We start from the raw sequence: 12572 nt of genomic DNA, 5'->3' as shown, positions 1-12572 counted from the left end.
AAAGATCTACCATTCATGTCAACAGAGTCCTGGAAAGAAAAGAGAAAGAGGGCAGAGCTGAAGACGCAGTCAAAGACATAATGGATGAAAATTTTCCAAAATTGGCAAAAAGACATAAACCTACAAATTCAAGAAGCTGAGTGAACCCCAAACAGGATAAACCTAAAGAAACTCATGCCAAAATACATCATAATCAAACTTCTGAAATATAAAGACAAAGAAAAAATCTTGAAAGCAGCGAGAGAGAAACAACATCTTACCTATAGGAAGAAAACAATTCGAATGACAGTGGATTTCTCATCAGAAACCATGGAGGTCAGAAGGATGAGGCACACGTTTTTTCAAGTGCTGAAAAAAAAAGAACTGTCAACCCAGAATTCTATACCCAGTGAAAATATCCTTCAGGAATGAAAGGAAAATCAAGACATTCTCAGATGAAGGAAAACTAAGAGAATCTGTCACCTTCAGACCTACCCTAAAAGAATGGCTAAGGAAGGTCCTCCAAACAGAAAGTGATGGAAGAAGAAATATTAGAATATCAGGAAGGAAGAAACAAAGAACAATAGAAAGAGTAAAAATACAACACACTTTCCTTCTCCTCTTGAGTTTTCTGAATTACATTTTACAGCTGAAGCAAAAATTATAACACACAATGATGTGCTTCTAAATATATGTAGAGGAAACATTTAATTATTTTATACATGTGGAGGAAAAAGAGAGGTAAAGTTTCTATACTTTACTCCAACTGGTAAAATGACAACCCTAGTAGACTGAGACAAGTTATATATATGTAATACCTAGAGGAGCCATTAAAAAACCAATACAAAGAGATACACTCAAAAATACTATAGATAAATCAAAGTGGAATTCTAAAATATAAACAAGTAACCCACAGGAATGCAGGAAAAAGAAACCAGAAAAATAAAAAATAGAAAGAATAGGGGGACTTCCCTGGTAGTCCAGTGGTTAAGACTCCACGCTTCCAACGCAGGGGGCGTGAGTCTGATCCCTGGCTGGGGAACTAAGATCCCATATGCTGTGCAGTGCAGCCAAAAAACAAAAAATAGAGAAAACAGACAATAGGAAAAATAAAACAGAATATGTAAGCCATAATATATAATGACATTAAACATAAATTGTCTAAATATTTTAAAAATATGCAAAAAAAAAAAAAGAACTGACAGAATGGATGAAAAACATGACCCAACGATATGCTGTCTACAAGAAACTAGCTTAAAATATACCTACATAGCTAGTTTAAAAGTAAAAAGATGAAAAAAGATACACATCTTATAGGCAAATATTAATTTAAAAAATTTAAAAAAACAAGGGTGGGTATATTTATATCAGATAAAGTAAACATCAAAGCAAAGAAATTTATCAGGTATAAGGGACACATTACACAATGATAAAAGAGTCAATCTTTCAAGAAGACAGAATTCTAAATGTGTATGTACCCAGCAACAGAGCTGAAAAATATGTAAAGCAAAAACAGATGAAACTGAAAGAAATAGGTCTGGATAGGGGTTTAAGAAGCATATTTATAGTTGGATACTGGAACATCTCTTTCCCGACAATTGATAGATCTAGACAGAAAATCAGCATGCACACAGAACTCCACAGGATCCAACAGGATCTAACTTATACTTACAGAATACTCCACCCAGCAACAGCAGTATACATATTCCTTTCAAGCACACCCAGAACACATACCAAGAAAGGCCATCTCCTGGGCTAGTAAACAAACCTTAACAAATTTAAAAGAACTGAAATCATACAGAGTGTGTTCACTGATCACAAAATAATCAAACTAGACACCAAACAGAAAGATAACAGGAAAATCTCCAAACCCTTGGAAACTAAATAACACATTTCTAAATAACCCATGAGTCAAAGAGCAAGTCTCAAGGGAAATTTTTAAGACAAAACTGAATGAAAATGAAAAGATAACATATCAAAATCTGTGGGACACAGCTAAAGCAGTACTAAGAAGAAAATTTATAGCACTAAATGTTTACCTTAGAAAAGAGGAAAAGACTTAATCTAAGCTCCCATCTCAGGAAACTAAAAAAGAGCAAAATAAACCCGAAGCAAACAGAGAGAAGAAAATAATAAAGAGCAGAAATCAAACGCAATTGGAAACAGAAAAACAATAGAGAAAATCAATGAAACAAGAATGCGTTTCTTTGAAAAGATCAACGAGGGTAACAAATTTCTAGTAAGACTGACAAAAAAGAGACAAGACGCAAAGCACCAATATCAAGAATGAGACAGGGGCAGTCACTACAGATCATGAAGACATCAAAAGATAATAAGGGAATACTACAAACAACTATACACACATAAATTTGACAACTTAAAGGAAATAGGCCAATTCCTTCAAAAGCACAAACTAATGCAACTCACCCAGTATGATTACATAACATAGCCCTATTAAGGCTAATTTTTAAATTCCAAAAGAGAAATGTTTCATTGGCAAATTCTGTCCAACATTTAAAGAATTAACACCAATTCTACCCAGCCTCCTCAAAAAAAACATAATAAGAAACACTATCCAATTCATTTTATGAATTTAGTATTATTCTGATCCCAAAACCAGACAAAGAGTACAAAAAAGAAAACTGTAGCGCAATATCCCTCATGAATACAGAGGCAAAACTCTCTAACAAAATATTATCAAACAGAATTCAGGGCTTCCCTGGTGGCGCAGTGGTTGAGAGTCCACCTGCCGATGCAGGGGACGCGGGTTCGTGCCCCGGTCCGGGAGAATCCCACATGCTGCGGAGCGGCTGGGCGCGTGAGCCATGGCCGCTGGGCCTGCGCGTCCAGAGCCTGTGCTCCGCAACGGGAGAGGCCACAACAGTGAGAGGCCCGCATACCGCAAAAAACAAACAACAAAAAAAAAACAGAATTCAGCAATATATAAAGATAATTATACACAATGACCAGCAGAGTTTATCCCAGGGATGCAAGGCAGGTCAATATTTGAAAATCAATCAATGTGTAAACTACCATGTTACAGAAGAAAAACCACATAATCATATCAATTGAGGCAGAAAATCTGATAAAATTCAACACTCATTTAATATAAAAACTTAGAAAAATAAAAGCGACAGAGGGGAATTTCCTCAACTTGATAAAGAACATCTTTTAAAAAAACCAAACAAACCCCAAAACAACAGCTAACATCATACTTAATGGTGAAAGACTGAGCGCTCCCTCCTCCCACAAGATGGGAACAAGGGAAGAACGTCAGTTCTCACCGCTGCTATCCGACACTGTCCTGGAAGTCAGGGCACCACAAGGGAAGGAGGGAAATAGAAGGCGTACATATGAGAAAGTAAAAAACAAAACTGCTCACTTGCAGAGTACTTGCTTCTCTATATACTGAATCCCAAGGGACCTACAAACACTGAGGGAGAATACAAACCAAAATTGCATAGCTCCTTTAAAATCTGGTGAAAATGAAAACACCAAATATCAGAACCTATAGGCTACAGTTAAATTAGTAATCAGAGGAAAATTCAGAACCTTAAATAATCATATAATAAAGACTAAAATAAACTTAAGTCTCCAACTAAAGAAGCTAGAAAAGGAATGACAAAGTAAAACAAAAACAGGCAGAAGGAGGTACATAATGAAAATAAAATTGGAAAAAAAACGATTTTTAAAGAAAACCATAGTAGAACTAACAAAGATGCTGGTTCTTTTTATAAAAATCCACAAATTGTATAAACTTCTAACTAATTTAATCAAGAACATAAGGGGGAAACACAAAATATACAGGATAAAAAATAAGAAGGGGGAAAAAAACAGTGAGCCAGAGCAAATTGTTCTAAAAACTTAAGCCACTTCTTTGCATAGCTCTTATGTACATAAATTGGAAAACCTAGATCAAATGGATCATTACAGTTTACCAAACTGATCTTAGGAGATAAGAAAGTTTAAACAGACCAATATCCATACAGAAACAGATAAATTATCAAAGAATTGTCCTAACAACAACAAAAACCAAACCCAGATGATTTATTTCACAACGGAACTGTACCAAATCTTTAAAGACCAAGTAATCCTAATGCTACTTAAACTACCCCAGAAAAGGAAAAGAAGCAAACGTCCTAATTCTTTTCATGGATCAATAATAGGCACACCCTATAGAACATCTCCTCAGGTAAAATTTCTCAACAGAGCACCTCCTAGTTTCATAATAAGTACTCAACAGAGCACCTCTGAGTTTGATAATACTCACACTTCAGGAGAATACATGTATCTCTCATTACAACGTTGTTGAGGCTTTCTTGACTGTTGTTCATGCAGGAAAAATGTATACATCCCCAAAACTCAAAACACTGAAAACTGTCAGGCAAGATTCCAAAGTCAGTTGGTTAGCTATCAGAATCACGTGTCGATGTTTTTGAAAAGCGCAAGTTTCACTGAAGGAAGGAGGTGTCCAAAGCAATTGCTTGTTAACAGCTATTTTAACTGTGGTGATCAGGAAACAATGTATTAAGTGTTTTCTGTGACTAACTGTGCTTTAGTTCTGTTTTAAGAAATTGGCTGGGGATTTTGAGTACAACTAATTATAATACATTATAATTTGTATAGTACATTACAATTTTTCCCATCTAAAATAATGGGAAATGGGACTCCCACTACAACATGTGATTTGCAGAAATGGATTAATGAAGTTAAGCAAGAGGTAACTATATAGCATTAATACCTAAACCTTATGACACTTGAACATAATATAGGAAAGCTACAGAACACATCTCAATATCCTAAAATACATCTCAATCCAAAAATCCTCCATAAAGTATCAATATTATCAAACAGAATCCAGCATCACATTAAAAAATAAATATGATAACCTAGTGGGGTTTATTCTAAGATTGCAAAGATAGTTCAAGATCTGAAAACTTATTAGTATAAATCCCCATATTTAAGGGGAAAATATATGATCTCTATGGATGCCGAAAAGACCTTCAACAAAATTCAACATCTATTCCAGATAAAAAAATACTTACTGAAAAAGAAATTAATGAACACTATAACACGATCTTATACACACACAGACACACAGACGTAGACACACACAGACACACACCTCTCAAGCCCAAAACCAGAATCTTACTTAGTGTAGGCAGAAGCAAGGTAAGGGTACCTAGTAACTCCAATGTTAGTATATTAGCTGGTGAAATCAGGCAAAAGAAAGAAAGAAAGGACGAAAGAAGGAAGGAGGGAGGGAAGGAAGGAAGGAGAGAGAGAGGAAGGAAGACCTAATATTTGGAAAGGAATAGTTACAACTGTATTTGCAAAATTTTGCATAATGTACTTGGGAAAAAACAAAGAGAATCAATGCTAAAACTAAAGAACAATCTGAAGATACAGAAAAGTAGTAGGATACAAAATTAACATATAAAAGTCAATAGCCTAGATTTCTGCTCCTAGCAGAAGTCATACCAGGGACCAAATTAACCCTCCCACCAGTAACAATCAAAAACACCAGACATTAAGAAAATGAAAAGACAAGCCACCAACTGGGAGAAAATATTTGCAAATCACATATCTGATAAAAGTCTTTATCAAAATTATACAAAGGACTCTAAAAATTCAACAATTAGAAAACAACAACCCAATTTAAAAGTGGGCAAAATGTCTGTTTTCAGACCACAATGAACTAAACTAAATAACAGAAAGATAAATCTCAAAATATGTAAAGATCAAACCACACACTTCTAGATAACATACGGGTCAAAGAAGAAATTTCAAGAGAAATTTAAAAATATTTTTAACTAAATGAAAATGAAAACACAACTTATCCAAGTTTGTTGGATGCAGCAAAAGCAACACTTAGAAGGAAATTTATAGCATTGAATGCATAAATTAGAAAAGAAGAAAGACCCAAAATCAATAATCTAAGCTTCCACCTTAGGAAGAGAAAAAAGAGCAACTTAAATCCAAAGTAAGCAGAAGAAAAGAAATCGTGAGAATTAAAGCAGAAATCAATGAAACTGAAAAAGCAAATCAACAGAGAAGATCAATGAAACCAAAAGTTGGTTCCTTGAAAAGATTAGTAAAATTGATAAGCCTCTAGCCAGGCTAACTAAGATAAATGAGGGGAAACACAGATTCCTAATATCAGAAATAAAAAAGGAGACATCACTACTGATCCCACGGACATTAACAGGATAATAAATTAATACTATGAACAACTCTATGCCCACAAACTTGATAAACTGCTTGAAATGGACCAGTTCCTTGGAAGGACACAATCTGCCAATATTCAAGAAGAAACAGACAGTCCAAATAGGTTTATATCTATTCCTTCTAAATAGGTTTATACCTATTAAAGAGATTGAATCAATAATCAACTACCTTCTAAAACAGAAAACACCAGGCCCAGATGGGTTCACTGGTGAATGCTACCATATATTTAAGAAAGAAATCATACCCATTCTCTACAATCTCTTTCAGAAGATAGAAGCAAAGGGAATACTTCAAACTAATTCTAGGAGGCCACCATTACCCTGATACTAAAACCAAACAAGCCATCACAAGAAAACTATAGACCAATATCTCCCATGGATATAGATATAAAAATTCTCAACAAAACATTAGCAAATCGAACCCAAAAAAGTATAAAAAGAATTATATACCACAACCAAGTGGGATTAATCCCAGACATGTGAGGCTGGTCCAACATTCAAAAATCAATTAACACAGGACTTCCCTGGTGGTGCAGTGGTTAATAATCTGTCTGCCAATGCAGGGGACACAGGTTCTATCCCTAATCCAGGAAGATCCCACATGCCGCGGAGCAACGAAGCCCCTGCGCTGCAACTACTGAGCCTGTGCTCTAGAGCCCGTGTGCCATGACTACGGAGCCCACATGCCACAACTACTGAAGCCCATGCCCCTAGAGCCCATGCTCTGCAACAAGAGAAGCCACCACAATAAGAAGCCCGTGCACCGCAACAAAGAGTAGCCCCCCGCTCGCTGCAACTAGAGAAAGCCTGTGCGCAGCAATGAAGACCCAACACAGACAAATAAATAAACTAAAAATAAATAAGTAAAATTATTTTTAAAAATCAATTAATGTAATCCATAATAACATCAACAAACTAAAAAAGAAAAATCATATGATCATATCAACAGGTGCAGAAAAAGCATTTGACAAATCCAACACCCATTCACCATAAAAACTCTCAGTAAATTGGAATAGAGGGAATATTTCCTCAACTTTATAAAGAATATGTACCAAAAAAACCCTACAGCTAACATCATACTTAATGGTGAGAAACTCAAAGCTTTCCTACTAAGATCACGTACAAGGAAGAGATGCCCCTCTCACCACTCCTTTTCAATGCCATAGCGGAAGTCCTTGCTAACGCAATACGGCAAACAACAACGAACTATACAGATTGGGAAGTTAGACTAAAAACTTGTATTTGTTTGCAGATGGCGTGATCACCCATAGAGAATATCTGATAGAATCAACAAAAGAACTCCTGGAACTAATAACTGATTTTACCAAGGTTGCAGGATACAGGGTTAACACACAAAAAGTCAACTGTTTTCCTATATACCAACAATGAACAAGTGAAATTTAAAATTAAAACACAACACTATTTACATTAGCACCCCACCAAAATGAAATACTTAAGCATAAGTCTAACAAAATATGTACAAGATCCCTATGAGGAAAACTACAAACTCTGATGCATGAAATAAAGGAACTAAATAAATGGAGAGATGTTCCATGTTCATGGATGGGAGGACTCAACATTGTCAGTTCTTCCCAACTTGATCTATAGATTCAATGCAGTCTCAATCAAAATCCCAGCAACTTATGTTATGGATATCAGCAAAATGATTCTAAAGTTTACATGGAGATGTAAAAGCCTCAGAATAGCCAAAACTTCAATATTAAAGAAGACCGAAGTTACAGGGTTGGCACCACCCAACTTCAAGACTGACTATATAGCTACGGTAATCAAGACAGTGTGGTACTGGGGAAAGAATGAACAAATAGGTCAACAGAACAGAACAGAGAGTCCAGAAACAGGCCCCCACAAATAACAGTCAACTGATCTTTGACACGAGAGCAAAGGCAATACAGTGGAACAAAGATAGTCTCTTCGACAAATGGTGTTGGAACAACTGGACATCCACATGCCAAAAAAATTAATCTGGAGAGACTTTACACCCTTCACAAAAATTAACCCAAAATGGCTCATAGGCCTAAATGTGAAATGTGAAACTATAACACTCCTGGGAGATAATGAACAACTTTTGCTCTGTGAAAGACATCAAGAGAATGGGAACACAAGCGACAAACCGGGAGAAAAGGTTTGCAGAAGACACCTCTGATAAAAGACTGTTATCCAAAATATACCAAGAACTCTTAAAACTCAAAAATAAAAGCAACAACCTGATTAAAAAATGGGCAAAAGACCTTAACAGACACCTCACCAAAGAAGACATACGGAGGGTAAATAAGCACATGAAGATGTTTCCCAGCAAACGTCATCAGGGAAACGCAAACTGAAACAATCTGACACCATGACACACCTATTAGAGTGGCCAAAATCCGAACAGGGACAACACCAAATGCTGGCAAAGATGTGCAGCAACGGCAATTCTCATTTATTGCTGGTGGGAACATAACTTGGTACAGCCAGCTTGGCGGTTTCTTACAAAACTAAACATATTCTTGCCATATGATCCAACCATCACTCTCTTTAGGATTTAGCCAAAGGAGTTGAAAACTTATGTCCACACAAAAACGTGCACACAAGTGTTTGTAGCAGCTTTATTCATAATTGCCAAAATTTGGAGGCAACCAAGATGTTCTCCAGTAGTTGAATGCGTAAATAAACTAAGGTACATCCGGACAATGGAATATTATTCAGCACTAAAAAGAAATGAGCTACTAAGCCATGAAAAAACATGGAGGAACCTTAAATGCATATTGGTGAGTGAAAGAAGCCAATTTGAAGAGGCTACACACTGTATGATTCCAACCATATGACATTCTGGAAAAGGCAAAAGAACAAAGACAATGAAAAGATCAGTGGTTGCCAGACGTTGATGGGAGGTGAGGAGGGACGAACAGGCAGAGCACAGAGAATTTTTAGGGCAATGAAAATATTGTGTGTCATGTTACAATGATGGATATATGTCATTACACATTTGTCCAAACCCACAGCATGTACAACATCAAGAGTGAACTCTAATGTACCCTGTGCACTTTGGGTGATTATGATGTGTCAATGTAGTTTTATCCTTGGTTTAAAAAAAAAAAAAAAGCACCATTCTAATGAGAGATGCTGATAATAGGGAAGGCTATGCATGTTTGCAGGCAGAGAGTATATGGAAATCTCTCTACCTTCCTCTCAATTTTGTTTTGAACCTTAAACTGCTCTTTAAAAATTTGTCTCTAAAATTTTTTTCAAATAAAAAAATTTAAAAGTGGGCAAAAGATATGAACAGGCACCTCACCAAAGAAGATACACAGATGTCAAATCAGCGTATGAAAAGATGCTCAAGATCATATATCATTAAGGAATTGCAAATTAAAACAATGAGATATCAATACACATGTATTAGAATGGCGAAAATCCGAAACACCGACAATACCAAATGTTGGAGAGGATGCGAGGCAACAGGAATTCTCATTTACTGCTGGTGGGAATGTAAAAATGATATAGCCAGTTGGTTAGACCAGTTTCTTACAAAGCTAAATGTAGTTTTACCACACAATCCAAAAACCATGCTCTTAGGTATTTACCTAAATGAGGTGGAAATGTATGTCTACACAAAAACCTGAACATGAATGCTTATAATAGCTTTATTCATAACTGACAAAATTTGTAAGCAACAAACGTGTCTTTCAATAGGTGCACGGATAAATAAAGCGTGGTCCATCCAGACAACGGAATATTATTCAGCACTAAAAAGAAATGAGCTACCAAACCACGAAAAGACACGAAGGAACCTTAAATGCACATGGGTAAGTGAAAGAAGACAATCTAAAGAGGCTACGTACTAGGTGACTCCAACTATAAGACGTTCTGGAAAAGGCAAACTACAGAGACAGTAAAAAGATCAGTGGTTGCCAGGGTTGGGGAGGAGGGGCCACACCTTGACTCCCGTGGACAAAAACCAGGTGGGGACCCTCAAGCTAGTCCAGAAAGAATGAGACCCGGGGGCTGATTTCGGGAGTCTGGGAAGGCAGACACACTACTGCCATGGGAGGTGAAACGACAGAATGGACCAGGGAAAGCCTTCTTCCAAGGAAGCAACGAGGAAGGGGAGGCTCAGCGGGCAGAGCCAGCCACCCCCACTGTTGTTACACCTGGCGCTGTGCACTACCCATCGGCCCCAGGCGAGAGCCCCTGAGTAAGAGGGAGCGCCCGTTCTGTGCGTGGACACGTCTGCAGACAGGCAAGCGTGTGGCAGCACCTGGGCCTGCCTGAGGCTGAATCTTCATCTGGAATTCCAAGTCACCTCTGCCCCTGGGCATGTTTTTTTCTATCCTTGGTGTTCACAAAACGCCCGTGCGCCTGCGCATAATGTGAAGGGCCTCCTTTGTCACCTGCAGGTTGGCATTTTACTTACACTGTGCCCTCCGCGCCCGCACACAAGTCAGTTGTGGAGTGGCTGCTCCGTCACGACCTCACACACGGTGTGAGGGAGGGAGGGGAAGAAAAAGGGAAGCTCAGGCAAAGGCCTGGGAGGAACTGCAGAGCCAGGACCATAAGTAAGTGGGTGGAATACCACCACCCTGAGACCCCCCTCCTCTCACCCGCTAGCTCCCGACCTTAGTCAGGTCTGTGGCCACAGTCCTTAGCAGCGTTTGTGCGACTGTGAAGAGCCGTGACCACGTTGCGGTCTGTCTTCCCGACGAGACTCTGAGCCCCGCGAGGGCAGTCAGTCCCACTCCCCGCTGCTGTGCCCCCTGCACTCTAACACCATGCCTGGCACTCACCTGGTAACTTGCAAATATCGCTGGAAGGAAGCAGACTAGAGCTTAAGTGACATGTAATAGCAAGAGGGCTCCTCTGGGGCACTGGAAAGCAAAGGGATAGCAAGGCACAAATGCTGACAGCAAAGACTTTCCAGTTGGGGAACAATTCACAGAGGCAAGCTCTGTCCCCGGGTGGCTGTCATGGAGCAGGAGGGAAGGGGGGAGAGCAAACAGAGCCTGCACAAGGTGGGCCCTGCCCTGATGTTATGGGAAGATACTCACTGGAAACGACCGTGGTCTCCCCAGGAAGGCCAGTCAGCATCACTGGGATGTGCACACTGGTGCTCGGATCCGAGGGTTGACTGCCCATTCGAGTAACGTTCCGCTGATTATCTGCATCCTCGGGCTGTTCTTCCACCTTCTCTAGACAGGTGCTGGGCAGGGCATGCACAGGGCCCACACCCATTACCCCACTGGCCTCCAGATCACAGTGCGACTCCCTGCAACCAAGAATACACATCAGAGTCTGACGAAGAGCCAAACTCCTATTCAGTCTGCAAAACCCAGCTTCTTAAACCCCTATCCAGATCAAATAAATCCCTGATCACCTCCTCTGTCATGGTTTTTATCACCCTATACATTTCTGTTTTTAGGTCTGAAAGGTAGGGACAGGGCTGACTCACCTGTTTGTCCCTAGCACAAGGCCAGGCATGGCTGATATCACGTTATGTGTATATAACAGAACTGTTTGCAGAACGAAGAAGCCTGGAAGAGGATGTTACCCTAAGCCACCCCACCTGGGGCCCCACCAGGGCAAAGGCTCAGCACAGAGCTCTGCACACAAAGACCGTGCCCAGGTCGGGCTGATCCTGAGCTGTGGCCTCTGGCTGCACGAGTTCTGGGTGGTCTGTAACTCATTGGCAAGCATGGAGACTGCTGGCCTCAGCCTAACAGCTCCTGTTACCCCTGGGTTCTCACAAAGTCACCGTCAGATCCTGTCCCAGCCAGGGACCGGGCTGGGCTGGCCTGGGATGGGGGTCCTTTCTGTCATGGCCGCATAGCCCAGCCCCCTCCCATTCCACCATTTAGTCCTGTGGCCTCCTCAGGCTTCCCTCAGGCTCTCCTGACTCGCCTTGCTTCACGGGATTACACATTTTTCTCTTCTCCCCGGGGCACCTTTTCCAAGTCTCAAGTGTCCCAAGCCAGTCCCAACACTTTCACCCGTAGCCTCCCTTCCTCCCGGGCGCCTTAGAGCTACGCTCCCCACCACGCCCGCCCAACAAGGCAGGACTGTCACCACTGCAGAAAGGGGCTGAGACAGAGGGATGGGCCGCCCGGCCAGGTCCGCGCACCCCTGACCTGTGTAACCCTACCAGCCTGCCCCTCATGGGCTGGTTGGCACGTCCGGCCCAGTCACCACTGCCCCCGCGCCGCCCCCCGCCCCCGCGCTGACTCGCCTAGGCTGGTGGTTGCGGAGCTCCTTGTCTTCGTCCCTGTCCCCCACCTCGCCCTCCTTCTCCGCCTCCTCGTGCGCGGACGGCGCCTTGTGCCGCGTGCGGTGCCTCCGCGCCGGCTCCTCTCCGCTCTCCGCCTCCCGGGGGCC

At 40.5% G+C, this 12572-nt stretch overlaps 1 protein-coding gene across 1 annotated transcript in view; it reads right to left on the bottom strand.

Annotated features, from left to right (window-relative positions):
* The window catches only part of CACNA1B (calcium voltage-gated channel subunit alpha1 B), a 191542-nt gene that overhangs the window by 69173 nt on the left and 109797 nt on the right, over window positions 1–12572 (bottom strand). The window contains exons 21-22 of the mRNA XM_024762449.1: window positions 12427–12570; window positions 11252–11469 (exon numbers count right to left, since the gene is read on the bottom strand). Coding sequence (XP_024618217.1) covers window positions 11252–11469; window positions 12427–12570 — 362 coding nt within the window. The remainder of the gene's footprint in view (window positions 1–11251; window positions 11470–12426; window positions 12571–12572) is intronic.

This window comes from Neophocaena asiaeorientalis, unplaced genomic scaffold (assembly GCF_003031525.2).
Source record: "Neophocaena asiaeorientalis asiaeorientalis breed wild unplaced genomic scaffold, Neophocaena_asiaeorientalis_V1.1 scaffold78, whole genome shotgun sequence".
In the NCBI taxonomy this organism is placed as follows: domain Eukaryota; kingdom Metazoa; phylum Chordata; class Mammalia; order Artiodactyla; family Phocoenidae; genus Neophocaena; species Neophocaena asiaeorientalis.
Note: the sequence above shows the minus strand (reverse complement) of the source record. Positions and strands in the feature narration are given on the sequence as shown.